The sequence below is a fragment of the Branchiostoma lanceolatum genome, chromosome 12 (assembly GCF_035083965.1).
Source record: "Branchiostoma lanceolatum isolate klBraLanc5 chromosome 12, klBraLanc5.hap2, whole genome shotgun sequence".
In the NCBI taxonomy this organism is placed as follows: domain Eukaryota; kingdom Metazoa; phylum Chordata; class Leptocardii; order Amphioxiformes; family Branchiostomatidae; genus Branchiostoma; species Branchiostoma lanceolatum.
In genome coordinates this window covers 836,764-857,235 of record NC_089733.1, presented here as the reverse complement: position 1 = coordinate 857,235, position 20,472 = coordinate 836,764, and the positions used below count along the sequence as shown (strand labels likewise).

The window sequence follows — 20,472 nt, the reverse complement described above, 5'->3', positions numbered from 1 at the left end:
GAAAAAATTCAAAACCAATCCGTAAACCTTGACGGACAAAAGGGAGAAAAGATATAGACAGGGCTTGAACTTTTGCAAAGATCTCCAGCGGAAGTTTGAGGCGAAGTCGATTCAGACCATTTCTATCTTCCGCCGGCGACAGGTGACAACCCCAAGGTGGCTTTATAGCAGACAAACGGAGGCGCGGTGGTTGCCAGTGGTTCGTGGGCCGAGAGAAAATCAGCGTCATGCGCCCCCCTCCCCACTTCAATTCTGGCCGGTCTCATCGGGCTGATGGTTTTTTGTGTTGTTTTCCCCGATTCACCGCCATTTATAGCCACACAAAAAAAACTTCCGAAATACTCCGGTAGTTACCAGGCTTTCCGTATTTTTTGGAAAACATACTAGTAGATAATCTCTATGTTATATACACTTTCACTACAAACTGCCCACCAGTTTGGGGGATGAGCGATTGACATTACTACCCGCTTTTAGAAAAAGTCCTGGTACATGTTAGCGCTTTATCGGCGGCCTACATCACAATGTTGTTTGCAACATTTCACAAAGGTGCCGCTCGCTTGGGTTGTTCTATGGCACCTTTTTCTATTGTTCAATCTACGTTCTTACAATTATGTCAACATTTACGATTTTTGTCTCCGATTTCATCGTACAAAAATAAAAGTGCATAATATTACTCTCGTCGTCCGAAGCCCCCATGGCTACGGGCATGGCTACGCGTGAGTGTATGTGTGTGCACACGCGTTCGAAAAGAAATCCCCCAGCAACTGAATGTACCAGGCCCGCGTAGAAGTTGGCTGTCATCACATTGTTGGGTTACCCTGTATGGACCCCCGTAACCCCCGCCTGCCATGGGGTCCAAGCACGTTTCTTATCTAAAGGATGGGAACGTGGATGGGAAGTTGTTGCTTCACAGTCAGTCAAACTATCAAAATATAACAAACTACATATCTCCCTCCTTTTTGTTCATAACGCACACAGCATTGACAATAATTTTACTTTTTAAATCTATCGTTACACTGTGACCAAACTTGCATGCAAGGATCACCTAAGACCTTGGACCAAGAAGTTGCAATGTTCTGAAATGGTCATAGAAACTCAGTGGCCGACCTGTATCACATGCCAAAAATCAATCTGCCTGTGTTATCTGCTATGGCATTACATTGGCTAATTGGCCCAACAAAGTGGCGTCACGTTTGCCAATCACAGTGCCGAGCGCCGGGCATTGGTCGGAAGATCTGATTTTCCGCTCGTGCCGAACGTCCCAAATCTTTATTTCTGTGTAGCCTTGTTAATCTCCAAGCAGACGTGTACATGTCCTTTTCCTGAGAAACGGACTTTTGTGATGACTGTGCCACTGGGGGCAGCAATAATCAACAAGAAATGTTTAGAAATGGCTAGGGGGATGTTTTTTGTTTGTTTGTAGATTTTCGGGACAAGCGAGGACCAAATCTTTCTAGTGAGCCATGAAACATGCTATCATTCTCTTCTGGCACCTCCGAGTCTTGGGTGGAAGGGGGTCTTCTGATCCCCCCCGAACCATTGCCCACCCCCCTGCCCTGCCTATACGGTAATAATGTTACATATAAATGGGGAGAGACTGTACTTATTTCGTCGGGTGGAGGGGCTGGAGGGGAAGGCCATGCATAACAATGTAGATTGGAGGGAGTAGGCTGCGTCCTGCAAAGGGTAATATATATAGCAATTTTCTGTTATGATGTCCTTGGTGGTTTCAAACCCGGGACCTCTCAGTTGTGGGCGAAACACCCTACCGATTGCGCCACAATCCATTACAACCCCTATCCATCCATCCATCCATCCATCCATCCATCCTTCCATCAATTTATCCTCTCGGTTGTGGGTGAAACACCCTACCAATTGCACCACACGATGCGTAAATGCCACAATCCATCAATCCATTACAACCCCCATCCATGCATCCGACCTTCCATCCATCAGTTCATAGTTTACTTTCAAGTTCATTTGTGTTGCTTGAAATCATTCTGAGCTAAAGTTCAGATGTAATATCCGACACAAATATTTTCCTTGTCAAGGAATGAGCAGTCCATCTGTGACTGCTTCTTTGACCTCTGTGACAGCTTAATATGATCCACTGAAGAATGGGATTTCTTGACTCGACTTGTACATCTGAAAATATGGTTAGTCCAATTTTCATGCTGGAAATTACAGTTAATCTTTGCTTTAGTTTGGTGGACTTGTTTGATTGCTTTTATATATCTAGCTTTTATCAACACTGATGCAACACATTATGCAAATCCAGGAATGTACTAAGGATTATTAAGATTTTATAGATATGACAGAAAATATGACAGAAACATGCGATTTTGGTCACAGATCCTCACTCTTGTACCTTATTGTCCTTTAAAGAATGAACAATTTGTCATATGTTAAATATATGTTACAGTCTGCAAAATAAATATTGTTTAGATAAATATAATTAGTCAAATTTCTGACGTGAGTCAATTTGTACTCATTTATACTACGTCATGGAGCCACCAAACCTGGGCCTGTTTAACGTTCTGTAGAGCTCCTATAGCTATAGGGCCTTTTCTTGAAGTTGATGTGAAAAACATTTGTAGTGCACGAAGCATGTAGAGGTCATTTTATATCTAGAGAGTGACGCGAACCATGTATATGCATTCATGGTGCATGTCAATTATTTTTCTTAAAGTGATGTGAACCATGTATATGGAGATAGCTCTATAGAGGTCAATTTTTAGTTTATTTTTTTCCCCAATGTACATGCATTCATGTGAGTGCATGGGGCTAGCTCCATGGAGGTAGAAAAATCTTCAATCAATCTGTCGCAGGGCTGCATTAATCGCCCCCATGGAGCTAGCTCTGTAGAGGTCAATTTTTTTCTTGAAGGTGACGTGGACCATATACATGCATTCATATAGTGCGTAGAGACAACTCCATGGAGAAAGAAAAGAATCTCTATGGAGCTAAAGGGAAACAAATTTTCTTGAGGTTGACATGAACCATGAGTCTGCATTCATTGTGCATGAAACCAGCTCTACGAAGCTTAATTTTTTTCTTCAAGGTGACGTGAACCATGCATATGTATTTTACTTGATGGTGACGTGAACCATATATATTTATTATGCATTCATGGTGCGTAGAGCTAGCTCCATGGAGGTAGAAAAAAAATCTGCCCGGGGCTGAACTTATCGCCTCCATGGAGGCGATTAGTACAGACCCTTCTCTGTATGTCTATGGCCGACTAACAGTCTTCGTTTATACAGGTATTTATGTCATACCTGGACAGGGATGACACTTGATACTGGTGTTCCGGATCCGTCTATATTTTACCATATTGCCCGGGCTTCAAAGTTCTAGTGCCCGGGCTTCCATCAAATGATTCTAACAAGTTCCACGTGAAATTTTGAATACCGGATCTGGACGTTGAAATCAATGTTGTTTACACTTTTTGTTTTGGACACAAATTTCTCTCAACTTCTGGCACGCTTGGCATTGAATTGTGTGGGGGTATGACATAAATAAGCAATTCAGCATCACAGACCTAATACAAATCTACTTTGCACTTGTGAGGCCTGTGTTGGAGTACGGCCATTTGTTACTGGTCGAGTGCACTAAGGAGTAAGACCCAGGCCATTGAGAAGGTCCAACGTGGGGTCTGGCGCATCATTTCCTTGAGAGGAAGACGAAGCGTGCCTGACCTGCCCACACTGAAGTCGAGGAGGGAGGAGGCAGCAGTGCACCTGTTCCAACGAATGATTCGTGAGGACCATCCTCTACACGGCTTAGTGCCGCCTACACGGACAGGTGCCACAGGACTCACGCTCAGAACTCTGGCAAAATCAGTGTACCAAAAGCTACATGTAGGACTAAGAGACTGTTTTGTCCTTCACTGCACGATTCGACTCTACAACAGGACAATTAATAAGTAGAACCATCAGCACTTAGCCGGTTCATGCACTTGGTAATGCACTTGGTAATGGCAGAATTATGAATAGATTTTAATTGTGCACGCAATAAGTCATTGTTTTAATGTGGTCTATACTGTATATCCCCTGTAATAAGGGTGGAATTTGTGCGTTGTTGCCCGCGAGATCCTTACTGAATAAAATACAACATGGTGTATTCCGCATCACCCTTGGTCCCAGCCTTTCTGCGGGTCAGGCTGGTATCTTGGGCGATACAGAATACACTGTTGTGTTCTATACATGTATGTACATGTAAATGTAGCAACGCAATTCAAAAAACATCTCTAATGGGCTATCTCACCGTCCAATGGTTCACCACTTTTCTCAAGGTGTTTCTTGAACTGCTCGTTGAGGTCCTTACTAACTCCGATGTCTTGAAACATCCTCTGCAGCTTGGATGTGTACTCAAACCCACATGCTTGCTGCAGGATAAAACACAAACAGTGCTTCAGTACATTCATCTACTGGCCAGAGTTAAAACAAAGCCAAAGGTTCAGCTCTGTATTGTGTCAACTTCCAGGACTGATGAACTTTCATGCACATTCATGTCACCTATTTTAACAAAATTTGATATTTTCTGAAATAACTTCAACGTAAAGAGGAACTCAACTCCAAACTTTTCTGAACAGCCAAAAGAATCGTAATGCTAACTTGAGATTGAGTTTTGACTACGCAGCAGTTGCATAATAGTAGCAAGAAGATCACTATAATCCCCCATGTAACCTCCAGATAGATGTATAATTCCATATTCTCATAAAATCAGTGTGATCTTAAGAAATCTTGGGGCGTTATTGAAAATTTAATTGACTGAAAAAGACATCTCTCTACATGATGATCACCTCATCATGAGCTACATGTCGGTGTGCTGTAGCAGAGGTACAGGGGGAACTATAGAAAAGTCACCAACAGTACCACAAAATACAAATAGGTAAAGGTACAATGTAGTCCAATAGAAGCCACAGGGGCAGTGGGTTGCTATCCAGTGTCAAAGGCACGGTATTGGAAGTTGGTAGAGCTGTGAACCTAAACAAATTTTAGGTACAGGTACATTGTGTACATGTACACTATACGGGTTTAGGTACAGGTCCTTAACTACTTAAAATATTGGTTGATTAGGCCACACCAATTTATTTTGTTGCTTCTCCGAATAGCCTGTCCTGTTTTTCCCATTTTGAAAAAAAAAACAATTGGGTATACCTATTCCCATTCACAAATTTTAACTCCCAATTTTACTATCTGTTCAGTAGTAAAACTTGATAGCCATCAAAATAGATTATAAAGGCCTGCAAATACTTAAAAATTGAGGTCACATTGATCATAAGTAATAATTGTTCATTTATTAAAACTATATTTCTCAATATCAATCCATATATCACATGACAAAAGGTTATTTTGTTACTGAAACTATAGTACTACTAGATCAAAGAAAGGGGTGCATTGCATAAAATTAGCCATACAAAGCTGAAACTTGAATAATCCTCTACGACTTATTCTTTATGTTATGTAAACCCTAATCTTCACCAAAGACTATTTGCCAAAAATTATCTTTTTTCCCTGTCGCTTCAATTTTTTCCGAAAAAATCCCAGAAGCAACAAATTAAATTGGTGTGGCCTTATGAAAACAAAGTTGAGAATTTGACTCAGGCCTTACAATAGTGTTGCTTGATGCTGTAATATGCATGTAGCATAATGTGGCTTCAGTGCACTTTCATGGTAATTTCATGATAATTATATCTGTCAAACTAGTTGTCATCCCAGCCAGGCTTGAACTGATTACTTAACTGAACTAAATGTAGTAGTGGACCAGTGACATAACGTTACCAGATATCGTGCGCTACCAATTATCGTCCACTTTGGGTCATGTCTACATGACGAGGAGTAATTTGCCAAAGCCAGTTCTCATGAGCAATAAAGAACGGCATACATGAACCTTAGTCATGACTCTCCTTTATACAAAACAATGGAATAGGTTTCACAGAATAAACTCCTGAACCAGTAACAGTAACCTGGAAGCGTCATGCTTTCTATTCTGCCCATGGGTTAAACATTTGGCTCTGTCCACACAGTCTTAAGATAAATGATGTTTTGAATAAATTGGACGACCACTGTTTACGTTACGTTACTGGTACACAAGCGTTCTGGTATTTTGGACCTGTACCTAATTGATTGTACACAGCTCTACATATAGAAGGTGGATCCCGTTCCTCTCCTTCCATCGCCCAGTACAAATGTACCTCCCTAACCGAATTAAGGTACCCATTTTTACACCTGAGGAATTGGGGTGGACTGAGGAAAGTCATGTGAAGTGCCTTTCCAAGGGACACAACATCTAGCCAGGAAAACAGGAATCAAACTCATGTCACTAGCCTAGCCACTCGACACCGTACAACAATACTTGATCCCAAACACCATGCAAACAATGACACTTATCATCATCATATCATACACGTATCATATATGAGGCATATTTTACACCAGTAATTACCATTAAAATATTTTGTTCCACTGAATGTCATCCACGGTAGTCTCCCCTCTTGAGAATCAACTTTTTAAAGTGAATGACCTTTATTGCTGGACAATTGTACATGGCACAAGGTATTAAAGGGGTAACCCAGTAATTTTGAGATGAAATAAAGAAACAAGTAAATAACTGAGATGACCTGTTTGAAGAGGAAGTTGAACTGACCTTGAGTTTAGAGATCATGCTGGCCTCGGCATCATCGCTGGCTGAGTTGTGCTGGACAAGCCGTTTGGCCAGCATTTTGGCATAGAACTTTTGGAAAACATCCTTATCTTCTATGTACTTGAATACTATCATCTGGTGGGAGAAACAACAAAATTCCATTATCAACTTCTTTGATCATTCTTGTCAATATATTCAACATACATTACATCAGCTGAGTCTGATAAGATGAACAAGACAACCTACATGTACCTCGTACAAATAAAGATTTATTGTTTGTTTGATACCCTGTGTTCCATTCCCAATACCAGTTTTGTAGTCCTATGGTTTAGCAGCATTTTTATTTGCTGGATTTTTTGCGCCCTTTCGCAATAGTTTTGGGATCTCCAGAGGATGTCATCCATAAAATAAAGTTGGTGTGGTCTATGTACATGGTCATGTTACGTGCTCTATTTTTCCTGATAAAAACAGTTGCACCTCCATGTATATTCTAATCATTCCACAAAATATGTGATAGAACAAAAATCAAATACAGTCAAACCTGGCCGAGCAACCACCTGGCGCAGGCAACCACCTGCCGTCAGAGGATACATTGAAACAGTCCCGTCCATTTTTACATAGTAAGACCCTCTCCCAAGCAACCAACTGTCTTCCCCAACCAGCAACCACTTTTTTTCAGTCCCAAAGGGACATTAACCCTCTCCTGAACAACCACTGAATGTACTTGTTTTGGCTGTTCTTGGAGCAGACAACTACAAAAAATCATGTTTGATTGTTAGATAAACACAGTTCTGGTGGTCAAACAGTGGTTTAATGAAATTTGTTTACATTGCAGCATGGGGATTAAAACTGTTGTTCATCTCTTGTAGATATGTTTCCTGGGAACTAACTAAAGGTGTATTTCATTCAAATGTATGATTTTTGGTCAACCAGCCAACTTGTCGAGAGCAACCAGCTTTCTTCAGCAACCACTTTTACCCAGTCCCTTGAGTGGTTGTTTGCGCCAGGTTTGACTGTGATGTCTTTTGAAAGGCCACGATTACAATTACAATGTCTTTGATTGTGATAAACTCATTATATTGCTAGGTTACAAAGATTCTTTATCGGATTCTGTAATGTCCAACCAATTTTTACTTACAACTTGGTTCAGGGTGTCCTCTAGCTCAGCTTCTTCTGGGTTTTTTGAGCTAGAATATCATAATGACATGAGTGAGAATCAATGGATAATCCTCTCAATAGACACAAACCAGTACACAGCAACCTATAGTTTGGAGTGCTTACAGCACTTTCTTCATCTGCAAAATTGATGGTTGAGATTTTATTTTTTCTGTCGTGAAGCGCATGCGAGGTAACAATCTGTATTAGACAATGATTCGAACTACAAAATGTACATGGTTTGAATTAAATGGGGAAGTAAGCATTTGGAAAATTGCCCCTCACAAAGGTTACCAAGAGTTCGGAGACCTCATATCTCCATGAAATATGGGCCCTCATTTGCATATTTTATATTCAACCATGTTCACTGTCACATAACTTCCAAATGCCACAACCATGAATTTCAAGTTATCTACCAATTATGAATGACAGTATTTTCTCATTGATTATGCAAATGATTATGCATATTAGGTCTTCATTTGCATAACTTTTATCTATCAATGTCCCTTTATTTCTCAGTTACATATGTTGCATTTCTGAACTGTCTTACCATTGAATAGAGTAGGTTTATAAAATGTCTCCATTTATTATGCAAATTATATTCTGATTTGCACGATTACCATTTCATTATATCAAGTAACACTTACTAAGCTATCTAACTTTAATAAGCTATCCACATAATAAAAACAAGTATACAGGTTTGGTTGAATATGCCTTTGTGGTTTGACCACCAGCTGTCGGGTCCCTGGGGAATATTTGCCCCAGTTTCCAAACTAACAGGTGCCAGCTGCCACAACATGCCTAGAGTAAAACGGAAATATAGATTTTCCTCATTAGTTATGCAAATTAAGTCCCAATTTGCATAATTTGCACTTCATTATGTACATCTCTGTCCAAGCAACCTGCATATCAAATATCATGGCAATCTGTCGTTCCTTTGTTCAGTCATTTTCCCTGGAAGATTTTGACAAAAACATAAATGCAGTTCAAGAGCAAGCTGCTAGGGGGCCCAAACATACAGCACTTCTTCCATACATCACAAGCTCATCTGCCATAAAGACCAAAGCATGTTCAGGTCAAAAGGTGCAAAAAATGGAAGTTCTGCTATAGTACCAAAGTCACATACCAAGGGACCCAAAATCAACCCTGACCTTTGTTCTTCCAACACCTACCCACATACCAAATATCATTACAATCCATCCAGATGTTCTTGAGTTATGCTGACTACAAGCCTCCGGACACACTCAAACACGCACGCACACACACACACTACTTGCACAAAGCCTCACCTTTTCTTCAGCAGTGAGTCGCAGTACCTGGCCAGCAGTTCCGGAGACTTGCTGGATGACTGGGCCATCCGGGTCACTGCATTGTTGTTAATGAATCTACCGCATGCCTGGACAAGTGAACATCATCCCACATGTTTACAACATGGATCTTTAGAAGATTTTAGTATGACAGGTTATTTGAGCTCTATGCTATTCTAAAATTTGTTTAACAGATAAGGACTAAAATATGGAATACATTTGCTATGACTTCAAAATTAATAATAAAGCAATGAAAATTATTGTACAAAAATTACCTTATCTAATGATGCCACAAATCCAGAGTCATTGTTGAATGCTGTCAGTACTAAGGCATTGTACTTTTTGTGCACTTCCAGGATGGTTTGTACATACACTTTGGGATCCTGTAAAACAAGAATTAATCTTGAGCTAGAAAGGCAACATTTGCACAAGCAAAACAGTGTATCTTATCCATAACCCTCCCCGCGCAAATATGGCCTGTCCCAAAGTCATAACTGAGCAAAATTGAAATATTCTGAAAAATTCTGCCCAAAAGTGATCTATTGCAAAGTCATCCCAGCCCGAAATGGAGCTACCCAAATTTTACCTCCTAAGCAAGAATGGACTCTTCCACAGGCAACGCCAAACATAACAGACTACTCCAAAAAAAATTATACTAAAAAAATGGACTAACCCAGTCCAAATTGAATGATGCAGGAATGGACTCTTTCAGAAGCATTACCATGTTGAATGGACCAGTCCAAAAGCACTTAAGAAAATGGACTTAGCATAATCGCCCCAGTCCAAAATTGAATTCGAAAAATGTCCCCCACCAGGGCGAGTATAGACTCTCCAAGCCGCATCTACATGTACCTGTAAATGCTCTTATGTCCCTTATAGATTAATGGAACTTTACATATATACAAATCACAAAAAGAGTCACCAAAAAGGCTGTATTTGTAGAAAACATTGTGGGGTCAGTTTTGACCCCATACGGTAAGATAAGTCGTAAAAAAGCTACGGTGGTTTGAGGGGTCTACCAGCAAAATTTGCCCCTCAAAATTAAGGAAATAGCATTTCAGAGGGTCTAGATTTCAAATTTTCATGGGGGAGCATGCCCCCGGAACCCCCTAGGTTTCAAATTTCAAGCTGGCGAGAACACTGGTGAGAGGTAAAGAAGGAGGTACATCTGTACCAGGGGACCCTAATAAAATACACCCAAGGAACAAATTTGGACAAGCTGTAATACGAGTAACACTTCAATGAGTACTGCACATAACTGACAAACAAAACAAAACAGGCACCTAATCTGCCAGGTAACTAACATAAGTAGACGTAGTATATGTTATCTTACATTGACAGCAGTTTCCCCACACTTCTCTATTGCTGCCAGGCCCTGGTTGTGGATGTGCTGTTCCAGCAGGTTTCTCAACTCCCCCAGTCCATCCTGAATCCTGGACACCAGGCTGTACATCCTGCCCAGATCTACAACATTCAACACTTTACTCAGCTACATTTACATACTAAAAAAACAACAGCCAGAAACATATTTGTGCACTCCTTTGTTTGTGTGACTGTGTGTGTGTGTGTGTGTGGGGGGGGGGGGTGTGTGCTATGTGCGGGCTGAAGAATGAGAAGAAACAAGAGAGGCAATAGAAACCCAAGTCCAGAATTGAATTTTAACAATTGTTCCTCGTATACAAGAATGGACTCTTCCAGTGGCGAATAGACCAACAAGAATCATGAAAATTTCTGAATGCAAACAACTACAACTTTGCCAACATTTCTTCTGCGGAAGAATTTCGGCAATCTGGTAGTCCAGAAAATCTTGCATTACGCAGAGGACAATTCTTCGGACCCAAATCAAGTTGTGCAAAAGTTTCACAAATTTCTGCTGGACATACTACAAATTTCTGAATCTGATGCGTATTTCGTACTGTAACACTAACACATACCAGTGATACCACAATTAGGAAAGGTTTGCTAACAAAAAGATACACAACCACTTGTAGGGAGATGATAATTTGTGTATTCTTGGTGTTGGCGAAAACAAGTAAAGCAGCCATTGCTAAATATACAGAGAGGAATATAGAGCATTGCATTTATGATAAGACACTGCAAGACAAGTTTTTTTCTAATGCAGGCATAAATTTTGAACCTTCTCAATTCATCATAACTTCAGTATGACACAGTTTGTTACATTCATGCTTTGTTTGTAATTTGATTGTATTTTGTATTTTGATTCTCTGTATCTAAGCCACCTAGCGGCAGACTTCCTGTATTTAGCTTCACTCTGCTTGTACGGACCACTCTCCTAGACTTCGTAAACACGCATACCATTGTAAACATCCACCATGACGTCATAATTGTAATGTGCCTCCTCCACCCATGTATAAGTAAGACCCTCATGATATGTACAATTTTTCTAGAACAATAGATGAAGTTATATCATAGGTCAACTGAGGTTAGTGCTAAAGGACCTGGAGGGCATACAGAGCTAGAGCATCGTAACCTAGCTAGTGCATAGTGAACTAGACCTTCAGATCAGGGCAACCTAGCCTATAACCAGGGCAAAATGAGATCCTTAACGCTGATTGGTCAATATCTTAAGCTCAGTTTAGATCGCTCTGCACTGGGGAGGCATAGAAAAGGTATAAAAGGAGGAGTGGTCCGATCTCTGTCATTCTTGAAAAAGACAATAAAGTCGAAACCGGTCGAATACCAGTCTCTTCGCTGTCATTTTCCCAAGACCTACAAATTCAGTATGACACAGTATTTACAACACAAGGACAGGAGTCAGGGGGCAGTGAAGTTGTTTTAACCACATCCTGCCCTGCACATGTAAGAGTTAGTGCTCCTAATTCGATTGACAATTTCAACCAATCAGCTCCAGTTTTGAAAATGCATGGGTGATTTGAAAGGCACTCTCTTATTGGCTGACCTAATTAGTCCACCTGGCCATAGGAAATTCAATAAAGATGTGACCATATACAGCCAATTATCTCCCCCCCCAACCCCCCCTAAAAAGTGGTGAATGCCAAAAATGCAAACAAAGTTCTTTGAGCATTTGTTTTATGTACCCCCATAGCAAATTTCGGGGAGAGATGAATCGATTTGAAGATTGACAGGAGGAGAAGAAGAAACATGAGTTAAGACAATATATTACATCGGATTCCATACTGTAGCATGGATGAAATATAATAAGAAATGGGGTGACAAGTTGTACAGCCATGAGTAACTACATGCATGGGAGACAGGTCCTACCTTCATTTTTGTCTGCATCCAGAAGATTTTGAAACTCTGCATGGAAGATTTCCAGGTGCTTCTCGATGAGCACGTGTTCACACTTCTTGGCCAACTCATCATGCGTGCTCTCGTGTAGGTACACTTGTACCCTTCTTTGTTCTTCTTGTAAACGTTGCTCTGCCTGAAGGAGAGAAAAGATTGTGATGACACCTCAAAACTAACACAACTGAACCTAAACTACCATGATGTACAAAATTCTTCTGGAAATGGCTTCTCTTTTAGGCATGTTTATGGTTTTGAAAATGCAGAAAAAACTGATGTATTTTAAAGAGATGTACAGTCAAACCTGTCTATAGCGGTCACTCAAGGGACTGGCCAAAACTGGCCGCTAAGGACAGGTGGCCGCTATGGAGAAAATGTTGATTAATTGACCACGAGTGACACATGTTTTCAGTACCCACTGAGATACATTTATTCACCGTACAGTACACATGTAAACATTACATAGGTAAGGCACATTTTAGAAATTCGATTGTTGTTCTTTTAAAAAAAGCTTGAAAAAAGAATTATTGTATCTGCCAACTCCAAAATCCATGGCTTGCTCGAGCTTCATGTCTGAACAGACCAGCATCGCTATACTCTACTCTTGATCCTTCGCGACTGCTTCGCTGCCGGCACACGCGTCACCAACGAGTTTTAATCATATGAAACAAAGTCCTTCGCAGCAAAATGCCACCTAGTTAGTTAAGAACAAAATATATGTTGCTCAGTTGCCACTAACTGTTCGTTTTCGACCGTTTTCAAACATAAAATCGTGGCGACAATTTTCCTTAGTCTGTTGTTGTTTGCTTGTCATGATCGGCTTCTACCATTATGCTAATAGGTAATGAGAGGAAGGTCGCTCTGTTGAGGGCTTTTTTCTTTTCAGAAAATTTCAACAGCCCAAATTTACATCATAGTAATGTTATTCATATCTAGTTTGAAGCTTTTGGTTAAGTAATTATCCTCAGTGATAGTTTGCAGCAAAATAAATTTAACACACTATACCTCCGCAACAGTGGTGTCTTCCGATGACCTTTATACTGCTCCGCCATTTTGAAAATCGTGTTTGGGCACATTTTCCGATGAATTCCCGGGGAAAACGGAAATATTGGGCCGACATTGAAACATTCTTGTTTTCTTTATTATTATCCTGTCAAGTTGAGTTCACATAAACTTGATAACTGCGTGAAAAAATGAAGATTTTGAACCTGGCGTGCGGTGGCGATGCAGCTTCCACCGGCGCACATTGACCGTTATCGGCAGTGTTACTGTACTCGCGGGACCGAAAATCGTCTGGCCGCGACCGCTTTGGACAGGTGGCCGCTATAGCCTAATTCTTAATGCTTATGTCAATGGGAAAAATCCAAGGGACCGACAAAAAGTGACCACTATGGGCAGGTGGCCGCTATGCAAAGGTGACCGCTAATACAGGTTTGACTGTATGTCCAAAGCAGGACCCTTTCCATCACCCATCATTCTGTCATTTCAAGTTCATAAAATCTCGTTTCTAAGGCCACACCAACTTGATTTGTTGGTTTTCAGATTTTTTGGAAAAAAAACATAAAGTGACAGGGCGAAAAAAAGATCTGGAAAAAGTCTGGGATAGGGGCTTACAAGTTACATAACGTAAAGAATAATAATACTATTAAAGTTTTGAGCTTGAAAAAAAAAAGAAAACCAGAAAGGTAACATTTCAAAGCAAATACAGAATGTTTTCTTTCACATGGTCTATCTTTACATTTCTACCAGAAAGGATAAAGTGTTTTACCGATAATTGCAGACATTGACACAGAACAAGTCCAGGACACAAAAATCTAAACCAAACACGTCCCACGGTTGCCGAGCATGCTGACACCAGAAACTGATATGGCGACCTCTGCAGTCTGCATAACCCTGCATGTACATGCAGCGTTCGAAATACCTGCCTGCAGTCTGCAAATCGCAGAAAGATTTTCAAGATTGCAGAAGAAAAATCAAACAACCTGCAATTTTGCAGAATGAAAAACTCAGGCTCTGGATTCAATGGTTCACAATTTAGCAAACTAGCGGCGCTGCAAAGAAACTTAAACCTGCACCGCGCGAACCTGACGGCGTCTTCCAGGTCGCGATGCGTGGCCACCTATAGACTGCCTCACAGCGGCATCAGGTGTCCCTCCCCCCCCCAGGACATTTTCTGTTGCTATTTCTTCAGAGCCCGAACTTGGGGCACGGCATGATGACAGAAGTAACGAAACGGTGGCCACTGCATCAGCCCTTCAAGCCCAGATGGCAGCGATGAAGTTGAGAAGCACTTGGAAAGATCTACAGCACTGCCTTGTAAGCATTAAGGGCAGGGCGAAACTTTTTCTCCTGCGTCGAGTATTTCTACCACTGACATGTGATCCTAAAAGTATGCAAACAATCTTCCCTGCTATTTCAGCCAAACCAGTGTAAAGTTAAGACATGTTTTGAACCACACTATCATATTTTCAGAGCCCACTATTTGTCTGTTTTTCTGATTTTTTACAGCAAGCATTTACGTCGCTTTGCTATAATTGCCACCCCATGCACATGAAAAGTGGCCTGCATGTCAATCATAATCAACATGCGAACTTCAAGGGATTACTTTGCTACACTATTTGCGACACGCTGACTTGTGCACGAACATGTGCAAGCCAGCCACGAACCTAATCAAAGACATATCTGACGTGTATCAAGCTAAATGAAATTTACCCTAACAGCGCTTTCCGAGCACCACTTGTGTAGCGGGACCGATAATACCAGCCGCTGTGGTATCGCATGTTAAACAGAATGACTGTGACATAACTTACAATGGGGAGGGCGTTCTACGCAGCAGCTTATCTGGTTTGTCCAGGTCAGTTAAATCGTGAAGTAAAATTCTCAAGACCCATGTTTTGTATGTGTGTTTTTGTATACCTTTATGTAAGAGCCGCCAGTACTCAGTGACCTTGCATACTCAGTGACCTTGCATCGAACGTAGCCATTGTTTGTGCTCAAATTTTCTTGGTGACGCAAAAATCGGATAAATATACACCAATCCATGTTTCATATGACAGCTCAGTGCATCCACTTCTCATTCAGCACTCTGGATGAAAACGAACATGGCTTGCTTCTGCCTATCCTAATATGTCAGTTACAAGTCAGGGGACACTCAAACTAAGTGCAACTTATAGCAGCCATGTTACCATATATCCATACTATACACCACAGTTGCCGGCCAGTCTGTGAAAATGTGACGGGATGTTTTTATGATAAAATATTATGGGATACGTCATCGTCGGTATGAGTTTAACACTTGCAATACTACCAACCCAGTGTCATTTTAAGGTCTCAGTTCTCTAGGTTTTTTTAACAATTTGGGGCCGACTTGACTCCTTCCCAGAAAGGCAATCATAGCACTTCTCTAAAAATCGTTTTCCGGGGAATTCAATGTTTCCGATGGATAGGGATGCCTTGCCACTGACCGACAGACTCATTTGATATTTTCTGTGGAAACATCATTTTTGGTGAAAACCGCAATTTAAAGCAATTTTCACCCACCCCCCCAAAACTGCTATTTCGGGGGCATTCTTCCAAGGCCGCTGGAAGGAAAATAAGAGTTTTCCTGGGATAATGACTGATATGGCGATAAAGGTCATCAACCTCTGTGTGTAATGGAAAAAGTGAAAAAATTGTGAGGATACGCTTTCCACAATCCCCGATTGCGCGAAACCATGCAAAACACATAGAACGCAAGATTCGGGTAATCAGGCGACAAGACCAGGTTACCGTTATCGCACACTGATACCAGGAAAGCTCTGTGGTGACCAAAACTGCGCAACTGTAAAACGCTGCGAAGACCGGACTTTTCAGGAGATATAAAAGATTACACACTGCTATAGCGATGGCCGAAAAATCAGGAGCCAAAACTACCGAGAAAACCTATAATTTGCGTATTGTTTTAGGGACTATTTAGGTATCCGGTCACTAAAATTTCCGTACCGGAACCTTAAGTTGTTAAGTCAAGCCTCGAAAAATTTTGAATATTCTGCTGTCTATCAACAATGCCTGTATTGTAACATTCATGATCACCAACAATGACGCCAGTAGCTAGATTTGCTACATGTTAAGCATAGATTCATTGTGTAGAAATGGTTTGTATTTGTGAACATTTTTTTCTTCTTATAAATGGCACCCATAGACTGGGGGTAACCTCAAATTGGGTATTCCGATGCGGCGTCTTGGAAAAAGCTGCGCAGAACATATGCACATAGAGGTCTGGGGTTTGACTGCTTGCTGGGGTCGGAAAAGTTTGTTGTGATGTTCACATTAGCACTGCTACACTGTTATGTTCGTCTATGCGTCCGTAGCCCTTGCCGAGTCATTATGCGGTTTCCGGCGCCGGTCTTTCCATAATACTGCAGCAAGAGACTAAAGCGCTGCCGCAAACTTAAAACCATTCAGGAAAACTTCATTTTATCCTTAGTTTAATGCAAAATCAAGTCCCCACGCATTTAAAGTATGATAATGAGACAGTGGACAGGTAGAGACCAATTTGTTGCGCAGGCGCGCGTCTATTTACATGGTGCCGACATACTTGACTCACCTGTGACCTCCCATACGATCGCTATCAACGTAATTGTCAATGGAGACCGCCTTATGTTCCTCAAAACAATATCAAACATAATGGCGGTATTGCGCCTCTACACAGGCAGTTATCGGCTCATTTGTACCGGGCATGCCGATTTTTAGCGCACCTTTTTGGGTAACTTGTCGAATTGTTTGACAAATTTTGGTGCATCTATCCAGCATTGATGACACTGCAGGTATGCGAAGTCACTAACAATGGAGTTAAAAGGAACGGTTTGGGATTTTGGAATTCCATGCATTTAACAGGAGTGTGCATTAATCTGTTGTGCAATTAAGTGGCTTCTACTGTACTACCATTGTAATGAATTATCAAACTGCAATGGTTAATAATGTCGATAGAGGGCGTTGAGACATTCTCTTGCGCGGCATCATGAGATTTAGCAGGAGTTGGTCAAAACAAATGCTACCATGTTATTTATCTTCGCCCAGGCACTGCCATTTTCAGACACATGAAACGTGTTGATTATGGGTACAATAGAGTGATAAAAGTATCGGTAACTTATTGATTTGTTTGTTTGTTTGTTTGTTTGTTTGGACATCAATTTCCATGTTTCGATTGAAAATTTAGCATATTTTGTGAGAGTGGTAGCACGTTTGTGCGTGAGCTTCCTTGGCCTAAATCATTTCTATGTCCAAGTAATTGTCTCAAAGTTGAGTTCTCAGGATCAAAATCTAGATTCTGACTGAAGACTATTCAAGTTCAAGATCAATGGAGGAGAGAGAGAATGAGAATACAAAAAAAGTAAAAGGGACACTAGGTTTCCATATACATTTGTACATGCTTGAGAATGGCCGAGTCTACACAGTTAATGTATCAGACCTACCTTCTTCATGTACTCTGTAACCGGGTTCTGGCGCAGAAAGTCTGAGCTTTCATTGGTGTAGAAGCGTTCCGTGTCCGACAGGAAGTGATTTTCGAAGGAATCCTTATACACAGTAAGTGTGGGACCCTTAGCCAGCAAGTCATCTTCATTCAAACCTAGTTCCACTGGAAAATACCAAGATTAACACTGATTATCACATAGTCAGATAGCGTCGACCAATCAGAAGCCTCCATTCTCTATCGGTTATGACGCCATAATGCCATAGAAGTCCCACAGCGAGTCTGGTGGGAGGACGTAGGACGCCCACCAGAGACGCCGCAGCTAGATGCACACACCGTTGGGAGTTACCATCTCCCGTATAAAGATTGTATGTTTCTGCGTAATGGATCGTAATGAATTTCATAAAATTTGTATGTTGCTGCGTAATAGATCGTATGTTTTCCTTAAAGTGGGTATGAATTCAGTAACATTTGTATGTTTCTGCTTAATGGATAATATGTATTTCGCAAAATTTGTATGAATTTGGTAAAAGTTGTATGAATACTTTGGCACCCCTGCATTTGTTAACAGATGCTGATATTTCCACACGGTGATATACAAGTGAATTCAATGGTGAGAAAAATCCGAGCAAAGATGTGTGAACCACATGTGGTACTCTTACCATAGCACTGTATAACTCCACTGATCAGTCTGGTGTTGATGGTCTCCCCATTCCTCTCTCGCTCGATCAATTTGAGAACAGCATTGGTCACCTGCTTGTTTAGCGGCTTAAACAGGTGTTCTCTCCAGATCACTAGTGCCAGCTGAAGAACAAAGACTCAAGCTCTTCAAACAGGGAAGAATTGTTTCCAAAACAACAATGTAGATTGTACAGGTACATGTAAGTGAGATTATACTGCAGTCATTACCGAAGTCTTGTATCTTAATCAATATGAGCAAGCAAGCAATATCTACCCAGGAATGGAGAAATGGGCTAGGTGATAATCCAACAATGGTTATGCACAAAACTTTAAGACGTATACAAAAGGTAAGTTTAGGAAGTCAAGAATCTACAGTTCAAAATACTGGCAGCATGAATAATGTAAATGATATCCTCAGTATTTAATGTCAATGTAGTGACAAATTGTGTAGGTGGTTACCACAGCTATTACACCTGCAGAGAAATCATCACCCGAACCTGTTATCAAGTTGTTAGGCCAAGATGAACATACAGGGATTGTACTGATGGTGATTTGTAACATGGAGCCTTGGATAGCACATTACAATTTTCTATGTTCCATTCCTGGATGGCACACTTGCTGAGAAATAACAGAATTTCAACATGAAAAATATTTCCAACTAGAAAGGCCGTCATTTGCTCCTCCAGCATGTTTCCCCCATACTCCTCCCCATGCAAAAAATGGGCTGTCCTAAAAAAACACCTGAGCAAATTGAAATATTAACTACACGTAGAAAGGCAACATTTGCGAGAGCAACAAACTTTGCCCATCTCCCTCCTCATGCAAAAATTGACTGTTCCAAAATCACCCCTGTCCAAAAAATTCTTCCGCAACCTTCCGCATAGTTGAGCAACTTCTTACCGCAAAGGCTTGCGAGATTTTTCGCAGAGACTGTGATAATGTCTGCGGAACACCTGCAGAACGGGGACAGCACTTTTTGCCTGTTTTAGAGCTAAAAATAGGCCCAAAAGTCCTCAAAATGAGTCATTATGAAGTGATGTATTAAACAAATGTGACTTAAGTCCTGTAGGGACATGTTCAAGGCACCCTTGTACCGAATTCCAGGTCATTTACTTGTAATACCAGGGCACAGGAGCCCCAAAAAACCTTGATAAAAATGTTTTTAAGGCCTGTTTAAAAAAAAAATGGAAAAAAGTCTGGGGGTATTTACGTTCTTTACCTCCATGCCAAATTTCAGATCGTTAAGCCCAAAAATGACGGAGTTGAATCAATTTAACTGAAATGACAGGAGAAGGAGAAGAAACCTGACAAAAACAATATGTATCGCCCATACATAGTATGGGCTAAACATCATGATTGCTGACCTCATAGCAAGAATGGTCAACATGTCCCATTTCCTAGGCCTAACTCCAGTCATGTACAATGTACATGTACATGGGTGTGTGCATCATGTACATGTACATTACTGTACATACCTGAAACCATTATCATGTAAATACATGAAATGAATTTGAACTCCTACTGAATAAATCTCGTAGATTCCTTTTCTGCCTTCATCACACTCTCGTCGGACCCAGTGGCGGTTCAGGTAGGCACACACTCCGTTGAGAACTTTGCTGGAGAACTGGTAGTCCTCCCACTGTTTTGTGTAGAAGTGTAGCACATCTTCATCCATCAGGTCCACACCATCCTACACAGGACACACATCACAACCAGAATAGAATACTGAGTACGACAATATTGAACAAATCGCTTTGAAAAAAAAAAAAAAAAAAAAACTTCTTCATGCTATCAACAAAACGTATACAGCCTTCGAAATACCCGTCTGCAATTTGCAAATTGCAGACAGTTTGCAGAAGAAAAATTAAACAACCTGCAATTTTGCAGAATGAAAAAATCAGGCTCACGATTGAATGGTTCTCAATTTAGAAATCTAGCAGCGCTATAAATAAATTGAAACCA

At 40.9% G+C, this 20,472-nt stretch overlaps 1 protein-coding gene across 5 annotated transcripts in view; it reads right to left on the bottom strand.

Annotated features, from left to right (window-relative positions):
* The window catches only part of LOC136446305 (cullin-1), a 36,302-nt gene that overhangs the window by 9,061 nt on the left and 6,769 nt on the right, over positions 1-20,472 (bottom strand). For all 5 annotated transcript variants that reach the window (XM_066444654.1, XM_066444657.1, XM_066444655.1 and 2 more), the window contains exons 4-13: positions 20,033-20,200; positions 18,492-18,633; positions 17,831-17,994; positions 12,354-12,516; positions 10,444-10,574; positions 9,386-9,493; positions 9,093-9,199; positions 7,787-7,835; positions 6,652-6,783; positions 4,267-4,387 (exon numbers count right to left, since the gene is read on the bottom strand). In XM_066444654.1, coding sequence (XP_066300751.1) covers positions 4,267-4,387; positions 6,652-6,783; positions 7,787-7,835; positions 9,093-9,199; positions 9,386-9,493; positions 10,444-10,574; positions 12,354-12,516; positions 17,831-17,994; positions 18,492-18,633; positions 20,033-20,200 — 1,285 coding nt within the window. The remainder of the gene's footprint in view (positions 1-4,266; positions 4,388-6,651; positions 6,784-7,786; positions 7,836-9,092; positions 9,200-9,385; positions 9,494-10,443; positions 10,575-12,353; positions 12,517-17,830; positions 17,995-18,491; positions 18,634-20,032; positions 20,201-20,472) is intronic.